At 44.6% G+C, this 25,338-nt stretch overlaps 2 protein-coding genes across 15 annotated transcripts; one reads left to right on the forward strand and one right to left on the reverse strand.

The window, feature by feature from the left end:
- Window positions 1-624: 624 nt before the first annotated feature.
- On the reverse strand, window positions 625-25,245 carry LOC4802059 (exocyst complex component 4). Of its 13 annotated transcripts, none has more exons than XM_033382497.1 (20): window positions 24,764-25,245; window positions 21,424-21,586; window positions 7,954-8,004; window positions 7,813-7,876; window positions 7,413-7,741; window positions 7,280-7,351; window positions 7,079-7,087; window positions 6,896-6,901; window positions 6,484-6,596; window positions 6,261-6,423; window positions 5,981-6,191; window positions 4,526-4,614; window positions 3,895-4,235; window positions 3,089-3,839; window positions 2,887-3,011; window positions 2,511-2,810; window positions 2,045-2,446; window positions 1,370-1,973; window positions 1,106-1,312; window positions 625-1,048 (listed from the first exon to the last, which is right to left on the reverse strand). In XM_033382497.1, exons 2-20 carry the CDS (start codon window positions 21,508-21,510, stop codon window positions 872-874), a joined length of 4,101 nt encoding a protein of 1,366 aa, XP_033238388.1. In that variant the 5' UTR covers window positions 21,511-21,586; window positions 24,764-25,245; the 3' UTR covers window positions 625-871. The 13 variants fall into 13 exon arrangements, with proteins under 13 accessions (XP_033238388.1, XP_033238413.1, XP_015037576.2 ...); XM_033382522.1 differs by having other exon boundaries at window positions 21,451-21,586; window positions 24,764-25,241; XM_015182090.2 differs by lacking the exon at window positions 24,764-25,245 and adding an exon at window positions 21,986-22,193.
- Window positions 23,255-24,621, forward strand: jagn (jagunal). Of its 2 annotated transcripts, none has more exons than XM_001359017.4 (3): window positions 23,255-23,414; window positions 23,747-24,119; window positions 24,201-24,621. In XM_001359017.4, exons 1-3 carry the CDS (start codon window positions 23,326-23,328, stop codon window positions 24,330-24,332), a joined length of 594 nt encoding a protein of 197 aa, XP_001359054.2. In that variant the 5' UTR covers window positions 23,255-23,325; the 3' UTR covers window positions 24,333-24,621. The 2 variants fall into 2 exon arrangements, with proteins under 2 accessions (XP_001359054.2, XP_015037587.2); XM_015182101.2 differs by lacking the exon at window positions 23,255-23,414 and adding an exon at window positions 23,445-23,677.
- Window positions 25,246-25,338: the final 93 nt, after the last annotated feature.

A 25,338-nucleotide genomic window follows, 5' to 3' on the forward strand; every position in this document is an offset into this window, starting at 1 on the left:
ACTGCAAAAAATCATCGTGATATTTAATACTGAGACTAAATTCTTTTTGTATTAATTGGAGCCTAGGATGACAAACATTTTCTCAATTCTATAACATCCAGTGTATGCCCTGGTGAGAGAGGAAAAGCATGCAGTAAGGACGAAAAATATATACATATGTATGCATCTTATCAGTTAAAACTGTGAAATGTGGGTGTACATCAATATTGCTGGCGAAAAGCGTTATGTCTATCATGCTATCCCTCTCTTCGCAGCAAGTTATTGAATCAATAGGCTCCGGTTTTCACTTACTTTTGCGTTTTGCGCTTTCAGCAAAAACGTTCCATTTTCGTTTCCAGCTGATCCGACCGACTGAAGGACCGACGGATCGTCAGACATGGCTCTATTGACTCGGCTATTAATGATGATTAAGAATTTATATATTTTATGCGGTCGTAAACGCTTTCTTCAGGGTGTTACACATATCCACTTTCACCGCAAATCTAATACACCCGCTGTTATTATAAAGCCTGATCTTTTACTCGAGAGAATTCCAGGGTGAACCATTATTACGCACTTTCTGGGTATGAAAATCTCAACAAAGAAATCAGTACATTGACAACTATATAGTAGCCGCCAGACACCTCGTTGTTAATATTTCATTTATTGTGTATAAGCCGTTAAAATATCGTTAATGAATTCTAGAATATGTAAATACACAGAAACGACTGCATCGCAACACCAAGTGCTAACATGTTCAAAACATTCATAATCATTTTTAGTTTAAGACCAACATACATTTTGCACTTACACTACCGCCAATGTGTGTGTGCATGGTATCCACCCTTAAACACATATTAAAATTTGTGTTTTTTTTTGTTTTAAACGAACATTATACAACCACACCTTTGGAGGGCTTGGCGCCCAGTATATCCGAAAGCTTTTGCTGATAGGAAGCCAATAAATTGGCGTCGGTTATGCTGCAGGCCTTGCAGGACAAGTGCATGGCATTGAGCAACTGCATCTCCGAAAACTGTGTGCCACGTTCCAGCAACGCATTCAGTATTTCCTGGATCAAGTAAAAACGTTTAGCCACCGGGTCTCAGCTTATATATCTCTCACTTACGTCTGGATCCATGCAGAGGAGCTCGTAGAAATTCTTAGCCTGATCCAAAGCCACTTCCCTGGATGCGGTTATGTTGCTTAACGTTTGTTGCAGGGCAATCGAGTTTCTGCACATGCGCTGCACGGTGATTTGGTCAATGTGTTCCAAGTAGTTTGATGCTTGGATAAGTATGCGCGACGCCAGATGTGCCAGACCCTCAAAAATGTACTAAAAGATAATGGATTAGATAGATATGAACTCAAGGGGGGGAGTTGAGGAGCATACCCTGGTTTTTCGCGGATGAAGAGTGGCACTGAAGGCTTCATCCATCTCGGACAGTCGCTTGGTTAGTACCTGCACTTGACGATCCGGCTCAAGAATGTCGTCTTTGGAACCAACGTAGCTGTTTGTTCTTACACTGGACTTTGAACGCAAGTAATGGAAGCATTGGACCCGAACCTCCAAATGAAGCACAAGCAGACATGTGTTTGCCAGCTCATCGAACTCCAGGGCCAAGTTGGTCATCACTTTGATCGTCCCATCCTTGACGGTTATGTCGGCGGTGCACTCAGCCGAGACGGCGTTCAATCCGTTTACCATCGGCCGACGTAGGTCGTTGGCGAACTCTGAAACGCGGCAGGAAAACCATTCCATACTCTCTTGAAGTATGGCCAGCTCCTTTAGGACGCTGATCTCGACCAAAATCTCCTGTTGTGTGATGCCACCCTCGCCCAAATTACTGGTTAGCATTTCTGCCTCACGAATATTTCGCTGCTGCACCTGCAAGGGACTCTCCTCCTCTGAGGGCTCAAAGCTTCCCCGCTGCAGCTTTCGATTGTACCGCGACCTTTGACTGGAGGTTTTGAGGTCCGTCCAGTTTGGTAGTGTCCTGAAAGAAGAGCAATCAGTTGCATCATTGTACCAAATCTTATCCTAGTCTTAGTTTCATCCCATAATTACTTTAAGAATCGGCTTATGTCTTCGTCTTTGAGCCATGCGACGCTGTAGATTCTCCGATCCTCTGAGTCTGGCTGCACGATCCCTCTGTAGGCGCCCTGGCATATCTCCCGATACGCCTTCAACAACGCACACACCATCTTGAGCAGGTCTTCCGAGTAACAGGGCAAGTCATGGATGAGGCTTTTCGTCTCCATAAGCCGCCGTTCGACCATCACAGTGGACTGCAGAAGAGGTCTACTCAAGTTAAGCGACTTCATTTCCTCCGGAGTGATGATTGTCCGCCAGGCGTCTTGATTTTTCGACAACGATTCGATGGTCAGCTGCAAGTTTCGGTTGTGGCCCTTAGACAGGAACGAATCCTTTATATAGTTGTCCACAAAGTCATGAAGACTGCACGGTTGGCTAGAAGTAAGGCAAAGATGGTAAAAACATCGAACTTTTTTACGGTGCGGTGTGTACACCCTACCCCGGCTTGCACTTCATAAAGTTTTCTATCTCCTTGATATATCCCATTAAAGGTAAGTAGACTTTGGTTATAATGTTCTGATCGGGAGTGCAGATCAACAGCTTTTCCCGCTGCTTCTTCTCGTGGGGGAAGAGCCCACTGTTGGAGCCCTTGCCGCTGCCACCCAGTTGAGCGGACAGATTATCATCTACCGACGCATCCGAGGCGTTGCGACGATGCTCCTTTAATGGTTCATTGCTGCTACGAGGACCATTGCCTACGTGCGAGGACTTGTCAAATTTGAACATTGATCTCTTTGTGCTGTCGAACAAGTGGAACGCACCGATAGATTAGAACATATTAATCGTTTAACTGAAATTCTTCTTCAGCCACACACCTTGGAACCTTACGCCTTAGGAAGAATGAGTTTATACTGCTGGTTGGCTCCGTAAACCCTGTCTGGGCACTCTCGTCCGATGCTCCATTCTGTATATCCAAATAGTCGGTGAGCAGCAGTTGCAGCTGTAAATATAAAACGAGTTTTCACAAGTTAGAATGAAATTAAATGAAGACATTACATTTATCGAGCGAGTACTAACCACTGACTGAGCCTGCGCCCAAAAGTCTGTTAGATCGTAGGGCTGCGGCCCAACTACTGAATATTTCTGGCCCACAGACAAATAGTTTTTTAGTAGCAGCGTATGCGTCTTGGCAATGGCCTTAAACTGCTTGAAAATGATCTCCAGCAGCATGAGCAGCGGGTTGGAATCACCAGCTCCTGCAGTCAGCGATAACTGGTGCGTTGTGTGACGCACCACGTTGAGCAGCTCCGTTTGTATTTGAACTCGCAGCGTCTCCAGGGAATCGGGCACCTTGTGCAGCATGCCAAATGACTCCACGATAATGGCAACGAAGTAGCTCATGCTTAACTCCGGGTATATAAGATCTGCATCTTCGATAATTTCGGCCTTTTCTAGATCGAAGCACTGGGCCATTTCGGAAAGGGCTTTGCGAACACGAGCATTAGCTTCAATGCGATCTGTTGAGCGGCGAGATCCTATTCCCCGAATGAAGTTAGAGTTAAGGCGGCTGGAATTGGTACGCTGAAACGAGGAGAACGCTTCATTGGCCGAAATCGTGTAGACCTGGGTGACCAGCTCCTCGTGCAGTCGCTGATAAAGCTGCTGACGACGCGTCTGCAGATCTGCCCGCAAGTCGGAGAGGCCATCGACAGCCTGCAGAGGTCCATTAAGCGTGGCTAGTGCATCTGTTAACGCCTTGCTGGCATGCAAATACTGACGCTTGGCGGTGTAGCTAACAACACGCTGAGGGACCTTTCGTAGCTCCTGACTAAAAGTAAATGAATGAAATTAGATCCGTCGAGTCTGTAAGCGAATAATCTTACATTTGCTCCAACATTTCCAGCACGTACTTGTGCTGAACTGCGTCTGTCCACATCTTCTTAAGCTCATCCCGTCGGCATTGGAGCAATCGCTTGCAGGCACTCAGATTCTCCTTCACGGCATGTATTCGCTCCCTGCTGGCCGTCACCTCTGTAGATACCTGGCTGAAGAGTGGCAGTACTAGTGTGAGTTGCTGATCGTGGCGAGACACCAGTTCATTGAGACGTAGGTCTGAGCGCTTAAATTCCTGTTCGATTTTAAGCTTCTCCTTCTGACGCTCCTCAGTCGTCTCGCTGAATCCCAGGGATTTGATGACGTTGACCAGAAAACCACAACCTGCGGACTACACAAGCAAGAACACGCACAAGTCAGGCCCGCAGTGATCATATTATAACAAAATATCACAAAAGAGGGCGTGCAACAACAAAAACCGACCCACAGTCCAATGTAGTGGTGTCGTCATCAACTTGGTTGTGGGACACAGCACACAAAATAATAAGTTACCAAACAATTTTATGGGCCAGAGGCCAGATTCGTAGTACTTGTTTATTGAATACTTGTACTATACTAATGAGAACTTCATCTATTTATCGTTTCGAAGATCATTTTCAGCGATGGCTTGAAGAAATTTACCTCATCCTTGCCATACTTCACGCCCCTGGGAGGCTTTGTTGGCGGGGGAGCGTCCATGTAGATGTGGTTAAAAATATAGGTCGGTTGTCCTGGTGAACGATAGTAGTTTAAGTTAGCTTTGTATTAACATTGTAATCTCGGTAATTATTAAATTTGTTTGCAAAAAATCAGCACAAAAATGAATAATTGGCCATGCAAACTATCGATTTAACTATCGATTGTTCAGATGTCAAACTATTGAGGGTACTTTCGAAGTTTCGATATATCGGCTCTAACCACTAACCACACAGTGTGCACTTAATATATGCGAATTTGCAACGACAGCTCCCAGAGGTCTTCGGCTCTCGGAGATGTCAGCTTCGGCTAGGAAATGTCGCGTTCGGCTGTCATTTCGGCAGCGCATTTACATGTACATATGTGTGCGTGTAAGCCGGTTCTCACATGAGTTTTGGCGCTTGTCATTTTTGTTTTGGTTTAAGCAAATGGAATAAAAGAATTGCACTTTGTTTCTTTATCAACTTTATTGTGTAACTGTGTTGTTGCATCTATTATGCTGAGTGCTCGGTTGACCAAGTTGTAAACACTAAAAATTATGCTAAAAGCCAATGCGATAAAACCAGCTGAATACTTGCTCCAAAAAGGTTGCTTGACAGCTATCAATTGTTCTTTGGTTTTTAAATTGCTTTTGGTTTTGATTGTTTACATATGTGTAATGGAATCCGTGTGCCTACTACATTTATTATAAATACTTTATATAAGCCGCTTACGTTGTGGTGCTTATGCTATGTAAATTTTATATGTATGTATATGATTCCATTTTATCAAAACAGCAACGATTGGGTCTGTTCAAAAAAATGTACAAAACTTGGGGGAAATAAGTTAGGAAAGGAGTCACATTGAGAGTACTTTCATTTAGTTTCTACGTGTTTAGGTACAGTTTACTAATCGGAGGTATTACAATGATGATTGCTTCTTCGTAGTATTTAGCAGTTGTGTTTAAGTTCTTTCGATTGGAAGATTTACGAGTAGATATGAGTTCTTTGCTTTCGTTTCGTCTTCACAGGTGGGATCCTTGGGGTTACATAAGACTAAGCCTAGAAAGAAGCTAACATCGTTTGTCTGCTCACTTTTCACTAGGATAGAATATAATATAATATTGTGTTTGCGCTGTTGTTTTTTTAAAGCGATTCAAAGCGATTGCTAATTAAAACTTGGCTTAAAATGTTGCTCATTTGACTAAAGGTAATACGATTACATCTGAGATGATTGTTTGGCTTCAATGTTCACACGGATGTTTGTTTTCGGGTCAGACTAAACATATTTCACTAGTTGAAGTAATTAAGTATGCAATTATGTGTAATCTTCCAACGATGCTAAAATGTAGCTGTAGCTGTGGTTCTCGCTGTGGCTGAAGCAATTTGTGTGGTCGAGTTTACTCCTTCTTTGCCAACTCACTATTCATGATGCTCAGGCGCCGAATGTTCGGCTTGTCGTAGTCCTCCATGGAGATGCCACGCGACAGACGTCGTGACCCGTTGGCACTCTCAAAGGAGCCCGAGCTGGCGGTGGAGAAGGCGCGTCCACGATCGACACCCGGCATCACCACCGAGGTTAGCAGACCCTGGCCCTTGCAGAACAGTAGAATGGATTGGGCCACTTTTCCGGGCTAAAAACGTATTGAGTAAAGTATTGAGACATGAAAGCTTATACAGAAAGGACAACTGAGTAAACTCACTGCATCGGCCAGAACATCGCCAGCCCTTTCGATCTTCAGGATAGTCACGCGCTCCTTCTCAACATCGCGATGCAGCTTCTCCACCATGGAGGCATATGGGCTAAGCATACCCGTAATCAATATAACATCCACTTTGCAGCCTTTGAGGGTAAGGTCCTTTCGACTACGAGAGGCAAGTGGTATTGAATGTTAAATAATGGCTCGAATCCAGATGCAAACTCACTTCATAAATGCTTTCACATAGAGTCCCACGTTCTTGCTGTTCAACGAGCGGTGCAAACGCTTCTGATATTCGGCCACAATCTTGTCTTTATCCGGATTTTCGCCAACGATTTGCTATAAAGTTTTTTTTCCCATGTTTTTTATTTGCGCAGTGTAAGTAAGCAGAACATTTGATAAGTTTTGAACACTAAGCTATATACTACAGTGTATCAATTAGCAAGAACAGGCCAACACTAAGACAACGGCTACAGCGTACAGTCATGCACAAAGGAAAAAATGCAGAAAATACAAAAGCAACTGGGGAAAGCACTTGACAGTTTTTTGATAGTTTTTTTGAAAGTGTTGGTAAATTTGGCTTCAGGCCGATTTCTTGTTGGATCAAGCTAGGACTGGAAACTAGTATATGTACGTACCCAGCGCTAAAAGAAGGTAAGGGGAAATTAAACGAATAAATAAATAATCGATCATGCTAAAAATGGGCCTGGGAATATTCAGGGAAATTTTGTAGACAAGCGTTGTTGTACCAATTGAAAAATGAGGTATGGTATGGTATGCTTTGGAAGAGACTTGTGTAAGAAACGATTTGATTTGTTTACCTCCATGACCTTAAGCGTAGACGAACAGAGTTCGGACGATTGGTTGGTTGTTACAAAATCGAACATAAAATAGAGTAAAAGTAAAGTGAGTACAACACCGAGGTAAAACAACACACACTCCAGGGACACAACCAGTGGTTAATTTGAACGGAGAGGGCGGGCACAACATCTGTGGCCACGACTGTAATTGCAACTACTTACATGTCCGAACTTGTGATACATAAGAAAGCTCTCAGCCGACTGGGCCACTTCATCGCTCTTCCAGCTAATGAACTGCAAGGGACGGAGTTAATTGGGCAACTCATGAAGTGGGCAATCACACCGCCGGACCTACCTTGCTCTTGAATGATTGCAGAACACTGGCAGCGCTGCCCGTGGCGTTGATGAGAATGAGTCCCAGAGCCCGGCCCGGATGTGCCAGGCCAAACCGGGCAAGCACATTGGCGCCGGCCCCTTCACCCAGGCCAATTACGTACTTCACATGCAGATAATCCAGAACGGTGACCAGGTCTTCACCCAGAGACTGCAGCGATGGAAACGGAAAGCCATCGGCCAGGGCCTCGGCGTTGTCGGCATGTCCAGGCACATCGACGTGGATGAAACAGGAGCGCTCCTTTATCTCTGTCATACAGGGGCTGCTCACGAACTCCTGGAAGGAATTATCTGCCGGGATTCGGATTCGGGAAGTTAGCAGACGGCTTTAACGACACTCAGCATCTATAGGCTCTACTTACGATTGCAGCCCAGGTCATGGACAGTGATGAAAACTGCTCGCTTCTCCTGCTGCGACAGGTCGCCCTAAATTATGCCACGAAAAACAGTGTGAGCCATCACTACGGCCGCCTCGTGTCCTCGTCCTCGTCTCGTTTCCTTACCTGCACTATGACAGTCAGATCTCCGCATTTCTCTGTGCTGATGTTGTATTTCTGCAAAGACGGTATTCAATAAATGAAGTGTGAGACGAACGGAATGCTCGGAAATTTGAAAACTTTGAAAGTAATGTCACGATGCTATAAACACAAACTCAAGCGTGAAAAATGACGGGCATGAAATGACCAAAAAAAGAAACGAGAACCAAAAAATGTTGTTGACTTTGTGTGCGTTTGCTTTTGACAGGTCCTTGATGACGACCCACCCAGGGACAATGCTCATGGAAATTAAACACTGGCGAAAGTGGAACTTAAGGAAATGCAGTGAGAAGGAACTTTTGTTCTCAGGGCTATGAAAATCCACAGAAAGTACCAGCCACCTGTTTGTGGAATTTTCTCATTTGTAAAATATCTTTCGGGGGTCTTTTCAGAAGCGGACGAATGCCATTGGCTATCTCAACTCCATAAACTACTTCTTTCGACAGTCGCTTGGTTCGGAGCTCCTCGATATCGATCGCTGAAACTGAAACTTCCCACAAATGTCGCGGGGCCCACTGTATACAATATTGGAACAAGGTGTTGTGTTTGGCTATCAACTTCAGATGGGTCTTGCTCTACCTAAGCTCAATTCAAAATATATTAAAGCGGCCAGCAAATAAACTCACAAAGCTCCCCCCGCATGGAGGCCGGGGAGGCGGTCCATTGCCAGGCGGGCTGGGCATCCTTTATGAAGACAAACACACTCAGAGCCGCACCCACACACGCATGAATACATACACAGTATATATGTATACATAAAGCCATCAAACACTTATTGAAATTGAGTGAAACTGTACAAGTGTCAAAAGACCAGCAGAGGGAAAACTCAAACTCTGCCAAGGACGGATACGGAGAATATCTAAGCTCTTTAATATTCGTTCCGTTTAGTCCCTCCTGGGAGTGGGGTGGAGCAGAGGCGGATTTGTATAAGCAAGTACATAGATAAATAAACGGAACGAGTACTGGTATTATGTAAATTGCTCGTTTGAGCTAGGGACTTCGAGGCTCCACCTGCGAGGATCAAAAATGCCAATAAAAATGTTGCATTCAAATTAAAAGCATAAATAAATCATAAATGATGCCCGTTTGCGTTTGTGCCTTTATTCGCATGCGGCTCTTGAGCGGAATTTGCATATCTGAAAGCCAGCTGGTCCAACAGAGCCGAGACAGGATGCAGGATCAGCCAGTAGCACTGGCACGACACGACTATCGACAAACAACCACAGCGGTGCTGTGGGCCCACTGCCCAAGTGGGAGGAATGGGAGGTCTGGCAATGGCAGTCCGGAATAATGGCAGAGCAAACAACAACAAAGTGGCGCACATTGTCGTCACAAATCAATTGGCATTAATTGATTACGAGTGTGTGTGAGTAAAAGACAAGAATAATGGAAAATGTTCAGCCCCAACTTAAGTGGTTCGACACACTCGTAGACGTGGCGGAGGTTCTTCGACTGCGACGGTCTATACCGTGTGAAAAACCCCAAATCCCAAGGTATGATTAGAATCATGACCATCGTTGGGTCTAGGAATGAGGAGGAAGATCTTAAATATCGACAATTTCCACTCTGAAATAGAAATGTACATATTCTATTGTTGGAATATAAACAGTGGACCCCTCAGGGGGTTCGTTCTTCAAGGCTCCACTTTTTAGGAGAAGTTTCCACAGCGAACAACTGCCATCAGGAAATGTGTCCACTAACTAAACCTTGAATGCACCTGTCATCCGCACTGAACTATCAAATATGAACACGTTCAGAGCACTGATGCCATGAAAATCGCTCATAAATAATGAAATCGTGTGTGCAACCCGAGCGGAGGGCACTTGTGGGGGCAGGAGAGTGCGTCACCTGCTGATAGCACTTTACGACATGCCGATACTCATTCATTCGCCCTCTCATGCTGGCATTATTGATGATTGATGTCTTGCGGTTGCCACAGCGACTTTACTCGACTCGGATTGAATGTAGCATCTGCTACCCGTCAATGCCCGTATACCCGTCTACCCGGCTACCCGTATATCTTTATATATAGCCATACATACAAGGACATGAACACCACATACGAGTATGCACGTATACATATGTCAGGAAAAGAGGAAAGGTTGTTTTATTTTCAAGTAAAATTTCTCCCCGGTTTTTGGGTGTTTTCCTTTGCTGTCGGCTCAATTATAATGTGAGTCGTCTGCGTCAGAAGGGCTTTTGAGACAGTTTCCAGCTTGTTTGCTGGCTGTTTACATCGTCGGAGCCATCAGTCAATTAAAAGCCCATTTGGCTCAATCGTTTGATTTATGCTTGGAATGTGTCCCTCCCTCCCCGTCTGTCCCACGAAAGCGCGCATATTAATTGACTGCCCAACGGTAGTACTTTGGATCCCCGGGAATTGATTGAGACATACGGCGGATGACTAGTTTTCCTGTGACGGAAACACGTGTAGTTGGTGCAGGGAAAAATTGATGGGAACTCGTCTGGGTCAGCTGGCTCAATTGAAAACTGCCAGATGCTAATCAATCAATATTTGCATCCCCAAAGCCCCACGGCATTCACCAGAATTTATATTCTGCAATCATTTTAATGTAGTTCCTCTCGAAATTTCCGTTTCGACCTTAACCGCACCAAAGCTCTTTTCATTTGACTTTTTTTTTTTCAGGGAACATGCGGAAACCTGTGTAAAGTCCTCCTGTGCTGTTTCCCCAGTATCCTTTACACATCCTTTACGTTCAGATGTGGGATGGGGCTGAAAACACGGAATCTATTTTTCCATCAACCGAATTGTGCAACAAAGAAGTTCGTTACACGAATGGCATTTTCATGTTCTGTTGCCAAAGTTTGCATTAATTTGAAGCAGCATTTTTATACCAGCTACACGTAGAGTACAAGGATAATGGATTCGTATACATAGGTATTTAAATGGGGCGGAAGAACATCCATCATAGATTAAGCTGAATCGAGAGTAACCTATAGTCGGAGTATCGTTTCAATCTGATTCGTCGGGTATCCGGAGCAGATGTACCCCTATTTAGGTGGCAAACATGGCATACATCTGCATACCACTCGTATGTCTTCCATGCACCGCACTGCACCCGAACTGTTGTCTTTTGTTGCATGCAACGGAGCTCGAATGCCTGGAAAACATGCATGAAACTGTATCACTTGCTCTTGCTGCTGGCCCAGAAGGGGAATGGAATGAGATTCTTGTGAGCCTGCGACTGGGTGTGGGTGTGGCTTTGGCTGGAGATGCGGAGGCCATCGCATAACTGAGGCATTGCCCTCAGGCATTGCCACTGCTACATGGTACGTGGCAACTCATTGACCTCGTTGCTCCTGCCTTCCCCGTGTTCCGTGTTCCGTGTTCCCCAGCAGGATGCAGGGTACGCGCCCTCGCCAGCCACTGTTTCATATTTTTCCTGATTTCGCTGACGTTGCCAGTGTTGCAGCTTTTCGCAGCTTCCTGGCTGACTGCGCTTTCACTTTTAGTGCTGAGCCAGATCCTGCTTCCTTTCACGTTCCCCCACCCATCACGACTCCCCGCCTAATGTCGTAATCATGTGGCAGAGACCTAAGTGCCTATTACGCACGACAGCCCCATATCACTTCCCTCGTGTGCCCTGTGTGTGTTTGCCCTGGCCCGTCTGTCACTCGGTTGATTCCTTTGGATTTCTGCTGTAACCTGATGGATTTTGCAGTGAAAAGGTTTTGATGCCTCTGATGTCTGATGGATGACGGATGACGGATGATGGATCCCGTTTCCGCAGAGCGGATACTAAGTTGAAATCCATGTTTATTTTAATTTGTTCAAGCGGTTCGATTATTCCGTCATCTCCTAATCTATGGAAATCTATCTTTGGAATGTTGCCAAATGTTTGCTAAAGCAATTAGCAAAGGCTTAACTCGGTCTAGACGAGTGTGCACAGGCTTTCATGTTTCCTTTCTAGAAGAATAACACTTATAATAGACCGACGGGAGAGGTATATTCCGGCTATAATTCCCCTCAACAACCACCCACTAGGAGGATCCACAACCCCATTCAAATCTCGGGGTTTGTCTGTGCAATGAGCCCCAGCTGGAAATGGGTCACAATCTGTCTGTGATCTGGCCCCGGAGCCACCACAGCGCTATGTCCAGCTGTTCAGCTGTCCAGCTGTTCAGCTCATGAGCTTCGGTGGAGAACAAAGCCGAGGCCCGAGTCGAGTACTCTAAAGGGAGAGAGTCAAGTACCTGGCAGAAGTGTGCGGCACTCCAACAGAAAGTTTATTTAACAAAGTGCTGGCCATTCAATCCCTGGCCACAGCCACAGCTTTCCTGCTGCCTTCCTCTTCCTCCTTCCTCTTTCGTCCTTCCTCCTTCCTCTGCCACTTGCCACGCTCCTCCACTGTTTTCGGTTTTCCGTTCCGCTAATCAGCATTTCCCTTGCCAGACACGCCTAACTCAATCGCCGGGATTTCTCTCTTGGCTACATTTATTGCATTCGTAATTTAAAGGGGAAGCGCCCAGAGCCCATCCCCCTGTCTTCTCCTCTTTGCCCTTGCTCTGTGCAGAAAAATCTTGGGCTGGTTTGTTTATGGCCGGACGGAAAGTTTATTTCGTTTCGAAAAAGTATTCAAGTAAATGGATTTTCGCTTCATAACCGCACTTGCAGCGAAGCACTTTGGGGAGTCTGCTGCCCCCCCTGTCCCCCCTGCCCACAGGCCCAACCGCGCCCTGACCCACTCGTGGTTAAGTGCTGTCATATGTCGTCCCTGTCACTCCACATCCATGCCTGCCCAATCCCGCCGGGAGTCGCCTTGGATGAGGGCAGGACTGGGCAGGACAAGCCACCAATGGTGGGCTATGAAATTGATGCCTCTCTTTCTGCAGGTCCATTGCTGACCAGCATGCGTAAAGCTAATGCAAATTTAATTAGCCTGCAGTATTTATGACTCTGCATTTTGACAGTCCGGAATGAGCTCAATTAAAAGCGCATTAATCTTAATTAATATTTGAAAAGGCCGCAGGGCGAATTGTGTGGATTCAACATGTTGCAATGAGATGTTCCGTGCGTACACTGGACGGAGGGCAAATGATAAGAAGGTCTCAGGATACACATACAAAATGTGATTTTCTGCAAACGTAGTTTCCGCGATATATGTATTTGAATTTGAATGAAATCATGCCATCGCAAATCATAGAGAATTTCGGGAATGTATTCACAGGAGGATGCTGCTATATGATCTCTCAAGGCTCTCACACACTCTCTCAGCCAGACTGCCTTGATGGAAGTTTGCGAACCCATTAAGAAGGCCAACATATCTCTGCACTAAATGCTGCCAAGCCCATTATATGCAAGTGTTGGAAACTTATGGAAAACTTCTCAAAGCAGAGATGCAAAAAGTTTTTTTGAGGCGAGAGCGGTTTTTAATAGACAAAAAGGACAGGCCGGTGCTAAAAGCCACCAATTAAATGTTTTTTAAGTTGGGCAGGAAGCCAGGAAGGGGACGTCAGGTTAAGGTAACACGCGGCGTATGCGCAACGTTGCCTTGAAAAGTTTGACACTTTTCCAATGGCAGAGCTATTACAGGAGGCAGACCGAATCGCATAGGAACGGGGAAGAATAATACAAAATACAATTAGATAAATGGGAAGCTGGCTTTTCCAGGGGCGATGTCAACAAGAACCTCCGGTCTAGCCGTAAGGGGATACCAAACAAAGGAAAGGAAATTTCATGTGCTCACGGAAAAACCAACGAAAGAAAATAAACTTTTCCGTGTGGGGGAATGGAAGTTCGTTCAATGTGCAGGACTTGGCCAACTGATGCCATGAACCTCAAAGGGACTGTCCAGGGGTAGCGCAGCGTGTAGCCAGGACAAATTCCAGGATATTTGCCACGGGCCCTGAAAATGGAAGCCCCGCGGGCTGCCCTTTATTATTCAGTCAAGAGCTCAAAAGGCAGAAAAATCCGTTGAAAAGCGCGTTTGTGTCTACGACATGCAGCTCATATGTACGTATATGAAAGTGGGCCCGGGGAATATCATGTATAATGCATAGACTTGGGCTCGTATGGTCATGGTTTCAGCCGCCTCGACATTGTGCGTTTTCCCTAATTAAATCCCCTCGCATTTATCCTCCCATAAAGGGATGGGCAGTCAGCGAAGAGCGGAAAACTGAGACCTGAGAAAAGCCACAAGCTAGCAAAGAGACAAATATACAGCTGCGGTTTATGCCAGCCACAGCTCTTTCGTCAGCATATTTGAATTGCAGTGCAGCCCCTTCCTGGCCTGGTCCTGCTCTCGGGGCTCTCGGGCCAAGCAGATGAGGAAATCATTCCCTGGAATGGAAGGGTTTATGAGGCTCAAACAGTCCCTGTTTTCTTGCTCCCTCTCAAGTTTTCCCTTAAATTAATTTCATTCAAGAATAACCAAGACACAAATATGCCATTCTTCAAGTTTTCATTTTTGTTTGCAATAGTTCTGCGACTTCAGTGTGGAATGCAGAATTCCACTACCAAAGTTATTTACATATTTATGTGGGGTCTATGACAACATTGCGTTGAGTCTAAAGACTTCTTTCTTAGCAAAGTCTGGTAAATCGAAAACCAGCGTGTTCTTTCCAATTAGCAATGTTAATCAAGAAAACAAAGGCGACTTTATGCTAGCAAAGACAATAATTTGTGCCATTTCAGCACCTAAATATCTTTGGCCTGGCCCACGTAATTATTATGTGCCAGATGCGACCGCAGATGGGTCGTAAAAAGAAGCATTCAATGTAATGGTCACCCACACAGTGCCGTGCCACAGCCTCACACAAGCTCATGCAGGACGACAATTATGCAATTTTTATGAGCCGCAAGCCAAAAAGTATGCTACGGATATGCCCTTTGACCGAGTCCCCAGAGAAAAGGTAAGCGGAAAACAGCACCAAATTGCAAATGGCAGGCCGACAGCAGCAGCTACCATAGTTAAGCTCTGGGGCTCGGGCCTGTCAAGGCATCCGCTCGTGTTAGAGACAAGTTTAGAGCTACATATATCTAGTGGTGAACCGTAGCTAGGTGTACTAGGATATCATATAATTTAAATATCTATTTTTCAATTGCATTGAATACATATCAATATGTATGTATAATAGATTTTTGCTAGATAATAATTTGTAATAGAAGAAATGAAATATATTCTTATAACAATGAACAATTTCCCAGCGTCTGAATTTGTTGAAAATTCGCCCATAAGCGAGTTTCCGACACACAAATACAATTTCGTGATTAATGCAAAAATGTTGAATACAACCAGGGTATTCCTTGAGCAACAACTGAACGATACTGAATGTACTACTCACTCATGCACTCATACTCATACACAATTAAACACACACACTGAGAGTTCAAGAAGCGCATTCGGGCACTTGACAGGACACGGCAATGCTGGGACGGACAAAAAGTAGTGCAATCTGAACCCAAAGCCGTCAAAACTTACGCTTATCTTCTCGGGAGCCGCAGAGGAGGAGCTGGCGCTGCCTCCGTGCTTTGGTGTGCCCGGCTTCGACATGGTTCAGTCAGTGGAGAAGACGCGGTTCTTCCACGCGGACTGGGCTTATTGCGTATTGCGTATTGCGTTCTAGCTCTGAGTCAACGCACAAACGTCGTGTCCTGGAATCGCTCCTAATAGGCGCACAGCAGCACTCGACACCGAATCGGGTAAGAACGCTCTTGACTGGCCTCCGGCTTGGGTTGCTCCTCTGTATTGCAACGTTCAAAGCACACCGACGACTGTGCCAAGCTTTATCAGAATCGAACCAGCGACGCGAGCCAGTCATCGTCATCGCATGGCATCGCATCGCCATCGCATCGCCATCGTCGTCGCATCATGCAAGACCCGAAAGCCTCCGACGCTTCACAATGGGGTTTTATCCGAAAAGTGTCGTTTAATTCATGGATCCATATATACAACATAAAGGGATATACGAATCATATACATATTTCGTTTGTAAATAGGAAATATTTGTTTGAAGTAGATTTACTTGCTGTGGCATTACTTTAGTTAACTATATAGATAGTTTTAAAATAGAGACCGCCTTGTACGAAGGAAACCCCCCACTGTGCGACGCGGCAGAGAAACGAAGTCAAGCGAACGACGAAGTGGGGAGCAAAACAAAACGATGGAAGATGAAATGGGAAAACGGCATCGGTAGCTGGCTCTCGTCTCTCTCTCTCTCTCTCTCTCTCTCTCACAGAGAAGAGATGTGCCTTGCCCCAGATAAGCGGGTGAGGTGCGGTGAGGGGTTGAAATGAGTGTTGAAATGTTGCCGTAGGGCAGTTAGTGGGGAAGGTGTTGTTTCCGATGCCCGCCACAGAGCTGCCAGACAGTCGCACGCAAACTGCGTAATTTCGAAATTGTAAAATTCGAAAATCTAAACGAGGCGTAAATACTGGAAATTCCCTGCAGACTGCAGAATAACACGTAACAGAATGATTCCTAATCATTGCAGATCTGGCAACTCCCAGAGCAATCCAATTCCGTTGCCTACTTTAAAGCGCGCAGCTTTTTGGCGCCCACCCACACACACACACATTGTCCATGTCCATTTATTCTTCGTGTGTGTGTGTGTGTGTCTGTGTATGTGTCTTGGATTATGTTTATGGGGGCTTTTTCCTGGGGCTTATGCCAGTACTGTAGTACAAAAAGCATCTTTTGTTCACTTCGCTCAGAGCCTTGCTCTCTGCCGTATTGTGGAGCAGACTCTTCATTGTTTCTGTTGCAGTCCGTTGTTGTGGGTGTCGGTGTGCTCAGCCAGCGAACGCTGGCTTTTTGTTTTGATGTGCTAATTTGCCAGCGCGCGGGAAATGCGCACACCCCGCAGCCTCAACCCCCACCCCCCCACGCACAACGCACCACCCACCACCCACCCTCTACACTCGCCCTCCCACCCGCTGCCGAAACGAAATGCGCATTAGAAATATGCGTGTCCTAGGTCAAGCTGGGCATGCGGGGGCGTGGCACTTTGGCGAAACAATTTCGGGACGGATATAAAGGAATGATTGAGGAATATGAACGTACACATGGATGTATGTATGTATGTATATGTACATCAATATGTATAGAAATCGTGCTGGCATCGCCCTCTGATGCGCTGATGCAGCGCGAACTTGCTGAATAAATTCAAAGTAATTTAAACTTAAATTGAAAAAAGGCACGACGCACCGAAGAGGGGCGTGCGAAGCACCACAAAGTGCTGCAGAAAATATGGAAAGCCAGATAAAGTCCTTAGAACTTTAAACTTCAATTAATGCAGGCAAAGTTGAAATCGTTTGACAGACGGAAGCATAGCATTATGAATTGTTATATGTATCTATGAAAAGTGGAAATTTTAAATTTAAGATATATGTATGTATGTATGCACATTACATTACCTACAGCATTTGTTTAATTGTTTACAGCTCGCCACTTTCCATTCACGTTCGATATCCATTCAGTATTTGTGTTTCCACTTTCACTGGCGCTTTAATTAAACAAAAAGCAACGCCCCGACAACGATGATGATAAAAAGAGCATAAAGCCAGCAGAGGACGTATGACTGACAAAGGAATTAAACAAAGGTGGCAGGGGCACAAACAACGGTGCACAAACAACCATTTTCCAGGCAGCGACAACGAAAGCGATTTATGCATGTGCGAAGGAAAATGTCGAGGAAAACAAAAGCGAATGAGCTCAAGATACGCGTTACTTAAGCGGTTAGCCGGTGGGGGTGTAAGATGGTGAGGTGTGGCAAGCGCAGCTCACAAGCAATGGGAAAGCTACCAGGAGACCCCAAACCCCGCAGGCAGCCAGGCCAAGAGATGGCAGGGGCAGGGAAACGGGGCACGAGGCACAGGGCACAAGGCACGAGGCACGGATGAGTACAATTGAAAGTCTGTAAGCCGATTGCCGAAGGCGGCAGCCGTATGAAAACACAAGTTTAGGTGGGAGTGGCACTGGCAGTGCTAAGAGACTGGGACTGGGCCTGAGACTGGAATATGGCAAGCGAAGGAACCCCAGGAGAGGAGTAAGGAAAAACCCAACTTGCATTCGCCCCCAAACATTAAATACTTGCGGGGTAAATAACGTCTTATCTTGAGACGGTTAACGGAAACAAAAACTCCTTAAGCAGATATAAAGAGTGAATACAGCTCAACAATTACTCAAGGTACAACCAGAAACATATTTGATTCGCAAAGAAACCTTACGAGCTATTGCTCGTTGCTCCAAAAATGTACGAATAAAATGGAGTGGGAGTGCGTGGAATATAAAATATCTATGTCTATATTTACATTTACCCTTTCAAGATCACAGTGACTCAAAATGAAATATAAGCCACTTATGGTGGCTTTTCGTTTGGAAGAATCCAGTGCATAAGGTTAATTTTTATACTTCAAAACGGTCCTTAAAAGCACTCCATAAACTGTATGCAAACATTTACAGACCGGTTAAGGAGGCTGTTGAAGGAAGTGGATCCCTGACGGAGCAGGCAGGAACACTTAGGCCCAAAAAGGCAACACAAACACACGTGTTAGGAAGGATGACTGCCTACAGCCGAAGGATGACAGTGTGGCAAGTGCCAACAGAAAGCAATCAGCATCTAGTACCGCAAGCACAGCGACTTGCTCCCTCCTCCCCCGCCTCCTGAGCTCCGAGAGGGGCTTTCCCCTCCTCCCAGATGAATTCTTGCTCGATATTTACGCATTTATTTATGCTGCTCTTTATTAGCTTTTTATCGTTCATTTATTTTGCTCGTTAGGTTCGCGTCGCGACTCTCGTATTTGCGTTTTTTTCTGCTATTTTTGGACTGTTCGGCGCAATTCCCAAGCCGTCGATAAGGAGGCAACACACAATCGTTCGTACGAGTACAAGCATTCACGGGCATAAGCCTGATAAATACATCGATCATCCATGCGGGGGGTGGCTATAAGGGGAGCGGAATCCGAATGGAATGCAAATGAACTTGTTGGTCACCCAAATCCCCCAGCTGATTGATAAGCATAATCACCATCCCCACCGGATTCCACTCGACCAAATTGGAATTCAAATATACATATCTCTCCCACTCCCCACCCTGTGGTCCAAGCTAAACGAATTACAGGCCTCTGTAGCCCCGAAAATTCAATTAACATTTTTAATTCCTCTACTTTGCAATACTTAAGAACACCTCCTACGTTTGGGGGGTTAAAAGTGGGGGTGGGGGTGAGGTTGAAAGCCCCCGACAATTCAAACGAAGGGAATATTTTTACCACGGGTCTATATTTAGCCACAACAACAAGAAAAGTGGCATCAACGGACAACAGTCCGCCGTATTCGGCAATTTGGTACCTATGAAAGGCAAGAAATATAAGCAATTTATTGCAGAATAAGGAGAATCTTTATCTGAGCATTTCTGGGGAATATTTAAAGTTTTACGAGCTGCCAAAAACCGTCACAATCGAATCGTTTTCACAGCAAGAATGACGAAATACATTTTTAAATATTATATTTATTATTCTTCCTCTTTCGTGGCCAACAAAGAAAATAAAATTTACATTTTTAGATGTGTTATCTAAAATAGTAAAATCTACAAAAAGTGAGCTGAAAGTGCATTTGGGCAAAATTCCTCATTGATTGATACATGATATATGCATTTATTCAAATATGACAGCAGATGGGACACTCTTTCGGCGAAGAAGTCGCGGACACATTAAGGTTGAAGGTACCTTTGCCACACCTTTACCGCTATTTAGTTAATTATAGGTCATATGAGATTTATACATACTCGTATATCCCGATTAATAATTATTATTGTGCGAAAATCAGTCAAAAATACTGGGTCTTTCGACTAAAAACTAAAGCGTGATGACAAATTTGTCATCATGTTTGCGGGAGCAGTTGTGATATGGACACACACTGCTTATCAGGGTTATTTTTGAGGGACTTCTCGGTCTCGTTGCCATATCTGCAAATGGGACTCGCATGAATATTCAAATGTTTATGAGTATGTTTTACCCAGGCATTTTTACACTCTCGCACAGACACAGAGATGGATTGAAATGGGTCGGACATCGCTCGGTGGTACAATGAACTCGGGAAATTGCTCTTGGCTTGGGTGTATGGGTACGTAGTCGTGCATCTGTGTGTGCCTGGGTTAACCCGCTTAATAAATGGACGTGGAATACGAGTAAATGTCAGTCCATACTCCGATGCAACTCTTCGCTGTCGTTCAATTATTACACTGACAAATTTGTTTGTTCTTCTGTTGGAATTCCATTGTGCTGCAGTTCCGTAGATGCACATAAGCACAGCCACAGCCACAGCCCCCGCCCCCGCCACTGCCACAATGACCATGCAATTTCGGATCGGGTATTCGCATTGGGACATTTATTTTTAGCCCGACAACGGAAGAGACGGCGAGCAATGACTTGTTAATACCCTACGAACATGGATATATGGCATGCATTGCCCAGAAGTTCCGAATAATTGGGTAAACGTACTATATAGACTGCTACATATATATAGTATTGGTGTATTTTCAATGTACGCTCGATATTGAGGAGGAATAGATGGTCACTGGCACATTTCTTTTTAGCCAAGTCGCATTATTGATTCAGTATTGATTTAAGCTAAAATTGCTGTCCCTATCGCAGAGCAGTGTAGTTTCAAGCCGAGTTGTTGAGAAATTTCCCCTATTCTACCTTAACCCAACTAACCCAATAAAAAGCAGTGTGTAAGTCAGTCAAAGCGAGTAGTGTACCAAATGGTTCGTGTCCTAGCTCAGGAGTATCCCGTCCCCTCTATTTGGGTCCAACAGACAAGCAGTTTCTCTGTCCCGTTCCGGGCATGGCGTTGCCTAAAACAACATCCACATCCACAGCCACAGCCACAAGAGCATTAGCGTCAATGGCACACACCCGTAAAAGGCCAGCAATCACTCTTGTGATAGCGTCAAGCATTCTTGTGACCTTGATCCGAGTACATTTTGGCCCCACTTATTGGGCCAATGTGTACAATGTATGTATGTATTTTAGATTAATTAAAGCAGACGAGCCGAGCCAAGCATAGGCGCACACCAGAGGCCTTACGGTACGTGACCTGAGTGTCTGACCCCCGCCCACGAGCAATTTGCCACTAATCAAATAAATATCGATATGGCACACGGATGCCACTGCTCAGTGGCAGGGGCGGGCCTGCTGTACGGATACTCGTAGTGTTGTACTTTTCCACGCCGTCCGTCTTTTCGTTTTGCTTTGTTTTGAATTGTGTGAAAGTGTGAAATACATTTTCCGCCCGAGCGATGACATACGAGCCATGCAAGCGCACAGCACATGACTTTGGCCAAATAGATTCAAGCAAGGAAGGGAAAGCAGAACGCATCTACCAGTGCATACATACGGAGCTCTACTGGGGGGAAGCCAGAACAAACAGAACAGAATCATATATCTCACGATTTGTGGTCACTTGATACCAGTACCTCGTAAATGGCATTCATAATTCTCACCCGCTCGACCAGGCTTTCGGCGCGGCGCGCGAAGGAAGCGCGTTTGTCAATGGCAGACATGGCAACGGATGGGATATACTTATGCTTGGGTGGGTCTCAAGGTATCACTGGGGATAGGATGTTGGGGCGACCGCAACTGCAAAGAAAATAAATCGAAGAAAGGGATTAAAGTTATTGTTATTGTGAATATTGAAGAAGTCGCTTATCTTAAGCAGTTGATCGATTCGATTTCGATGTCAGGTTCTAATATTTAGGCAAATATCACAAGGTTCGCGGAAGTCTATTCGTAAGACGAGGCATATTCATATATTGTATGTACATATGTATGTACATATATTTCGGGCTGCTGCCCGACAGGGGACAGTCCCACAACAAAGTCTGATATTATATACATACATATGTATGTATATGCATACATACGTATAATTTTTGTGGCGGCCACAGTGAAAGACAAACAATATTCAACGACTTGGCGCAGAAGTGCAATTAATTTCATTAACATCTTATGAGGGTTCGGGTTATTTTGGGAAATTACCGATAAAACCGTAAGTTCCGGAGCTGTTTAATCTCTTAATTCCGATCTCTCAACTGCCGAGCTTGGCGTCAACATTCGCACAGAAATTATCAACAACGCACATTAAGGAGAAACCGCAGAAAGAACTACACCAAAGTTCGACCGATCGCATGCGGGTACGTGTACAACGTCCAAGCGGGAGAAACAGCACCGTAGAACTGATGACACACGTCCGCATGCTCGTCTTTTGTAGACGCAGAGCATAAAGAAAGCCCGCGAGCGGCAGAGCAAGAATGCAAAATTCGTTATTTTATTTTTAAATATGCACCATCCCGCCATTATGCCCCAAAGACCCTCCCTCCCTTCCCAACCAGCTTTCCCCATGGGTTTTCCTTATTCTGCCAGATTGATTTATGGATTTAGGTGCAACAGGTGGGGAAATAGGCCTAAGTTCAAGAAGCAGTGGGCGGGCGAGCACTCTTACCGCACTAAAGCTGATTGGAGGACAAAGCTTTCAGCTGGATGCAATTTGCCTAATGCTACTCGTAAGTGCCCTGAATTATGATAATTTCACTCTGACGTAGTCGCAACGAGTTTCCAAGCCAAACGTTATGATCTTACATTTCTAATGATATGGGATGGTTCCGTCCCTAATTCTCTCCTTCTGCTTTTAATTACCATCTTACAGGATAACATTCTATCTGCAATCTGCATCCTCTTTAATTAAAATCGTGATATTTCAAAATAAAATTCAAAAGTAACCGAAACGGGATTTTCTTGCACCTTAGCGCTTTTATAGTGAACCGTTCGATTGTTGAAGCAAATCGTCACGTCACGATGCACAGTACGATAGTTGTTCATTAAAAAATATCAATATCATTATTGTCATTAATTAAGTATACTTAAAGTATTTAAATGACTATGATTTAAGTGAGTCTTAAATTTGTTGAATTTATTAAACTAGTTATTCTTTAAAATGCTAAGCATTTACTGTGGAAAAGGCAGCAACCTAAAATATTCCTTTGTGCCAATACTTTGGTTCGTCACTGTATCTATATATCGATGTATCACTTGTATATACATCGATCCCCATTATTTATCATTTACGGTATTGTATATACTTTTCTGTATATTCTGAGCTAAGGATATTTTTACGATATATCGGTATATAATGATGTATTATTTTCCGCGGTTGTATTCAAACTGTGGACCTGTTTAAATAAAGGGGCTGAGGTGGGCTAAGTTCGTTTTTTCATCGGTATATATCGGACGGTATATCGATAAGTAAGAACAAAATATCCAGCAATTATTTATAAAAATAAAAGCAACGACGTGTAAAAACGAAATACGACGACAACGAAATGGCAACGCGCGGCGGTCCAATGGTCGCGGGCACCGACGGAAACGACTTCGAGTTCAGACAGCGCGTAGCTGGCACATATCAAATTAGGTTAATAACACTCGAAAACCCTTCCCCAGAACACCTACACTCAACGGCAGGAAATTATCTAATTACTAGCCGCTTCCACAGTAGCTGCGACTGCCACAGCATACTTAGCCAAGCAGGTTGCTGGAGAGATGCGACCGTGGGCCCCAACACCCACACCGTGGACAGAACACACATTCAGACGGAGCAGTCGGCTACGCTACCCTGGTGGGCAATGTGCCAGCATGGCATGGCATGAGCCTGGCTGCCAGAGGCAGTAACACTGTGTACATGTTTGAGAAGGAAGTAAAGCAGAGACAGCTATTCACGGTGGAAACCTTCTCTTGTCGTTGCAGTTTGTTGAATAAATCACGATTGAAGTACTGCATTTTCTTCCATGCTCTTCTTTTCTTCGTGATGCTGGCCAAGTTGACCTCGGACATATTGGATCGCCTGGACATTTTCGTGCTGGAGATTGAGGAACTGGAGGTGCCTTCGCCACTTTGGTGGGAGTACGTGTGGGCCGGTTCGCTGCTCACCTCGTTCCTGGGTCTGTCGGCGGCACGTGGCAATAAGGTGCGCGAAATGCAGAAATACATGATCGCCATCCTGGTGTTTGCCATCCTGCCCTTGCTCTACTGCTTCGCCTACTATTTTTCGGACGTGTGGGAGTTTGCGACCATGGACAAGTCCGTGGAGTTGGACGAGGCGGACATTTTCATCTGGCGCGTAAGTGAAAAATACCTCCATCGAGTATCTAATACACCTGCTCCTGTATAAACCGACTAAATTCTGAATTCTTGCTTGCAGGGCTACCCCTATGGTGTGTTCTGGTACGCCTTCTGCTTTGTGGGCTTCCAGGTCCACGGATTCACGCTGTATTTCGCCTACAATCTAGTCAAGGTCTGGAAGGCCCGAACTGCCACGCGCAAGTTCCAGTAAAGTCGAAGTCGAGGTCGCGGAGAAAGTACTAAATACTCGCCAAATCACTAAAACGTCAAAGCGAAACGCTGTAGGGCTAGATGTAAATAATTTGGAACTTAAACTAATCTCTAGTGCACAAAGCGTACAGAAACTAAACTAAACGAAACAGCTGTTAAGGTATCGCACATTTTAGTCTTACAGGAGAGGAGCACATATTTTCGTGGCCAAACGAGAATCACGTTAAAGTTATTGTTAGTTGAAAGTTAAACCGTTCAAAGATTAAATAAACAGACACTATCCATATACATACATAAATACTATGTACACCCTAATGTGTACACACGCAGCCTTGTGAAGTCAACTGAAGACAAAGCAACTGAAGCCACCAAATTTCCCCGAGTCGGAAGCAAAACCAAAAACTTAGACAACTTCATTTTTTGCTTACTTACATTTCGACGTGCCTCGTGTTTGTTAGAAACGTTTTATATATATTTACACACAATTATATATATATACAGTATATATATATACACGCATATATATCTGTGTTCATGTCTATGGATGAGTACTTCGTCGCTAGGTCTTAGTTAGTCTTCTTTTTCTACGACTTTCAAATCCGTTGGTTATTCATTTCGCTTATTATTTTTTACTTTTAACTGATTTTGAGCACACAGAATCAGCCTGTGTGTTGAGTGTTGAGAGGATTGCCCCATACTATTTACAACTACTACTATCCAGGTATACACTGACATACATATGACATATGAAGCAAAGTTTATCCAGTTCTGATCGTCAATAATACCTATTATATGTGTACTGTGTAAAACGAGAGACAAATCAGAAAAATGTAACAAACAAATCAAATACAATAGATTGAGAAATTAATTTTAAAGTCAACCTGTTTTTTAAATCGCATCTTGTTCTCCAACTTTTTAGGTAGTTTTTTAAAAATGTCTCAATAAAAATGCATATATATTTGTTCTTCTGAGTGGGTTAAAAAACACACCTCGTCTTCTTTATGTGA

Source organism: Drosophila pseudoobscura, chromosome 2, assembly GCF_009870125.1.
Source record: "Drosophila pseudoobscura strain MV-25-SWS-2005 chromosome 2, UCI_Dpse_MV25, whole genome shotgun sequence".
In the NCBI taxonomy this organism is placed as follows: Eukaryota; Metazoa; Arthropoda; class Insecta; order Diptera; family Drosophilidae; genus Drosophila; species Drosophila pseudoobscura.

What these genes read in the sequence shown, in the direction of transcription:
- LOC4802059 (XM_033382497.1), bottom strand. Translation starts at nt 21,510, where the DNA reads ATGTCTGCCATTGACAAACGCGCTTCCTTCGCGCGCCGCGCCGAAAGC. An exon ending in GACATAAGCCGATTCTTAAA is followed by an intron (nt 1,974 to 2,044) that starts GTAATTATGGGA and finishes CTCTTCTTTCAG; the next exon opens with GACACTACCAAACTGGACGG. An exon ending in TTCATCCGCGAAAAACCAGG is followed by an intron (nt 1,313 to 1,369) that starts GTATGCTCCTCA and finishes ATTATCTTTTAG; the next exon opens with TACATTTTTGAGGGTCTGGC.
- jagn (XM_001359017.4), top strand. Translation starts at nt 23,326, where the DNA reads ATGGCAACGCGCGGCGGTCCAATGGTCGCGGGCACCGACGGAAACGAC. An exon ending in GCTGGCACATATCAAATTAG is followed by an intron (nt 23,415 to 23,746) that starts GTTAATAACACT and finishes TTGTCGTTGCAG; the next exon opens with TTTGTTGAATAAATCACGAT. An exon ending in CGGACATTTTCATCTGGCGC is followed by an intron (nt 24,120 to 24,200) that starts GTAAGTGAAAAA and finishes TCTTGCTTGCAG; the next exon opens with GGCTACCCCTATGGTGTGTT.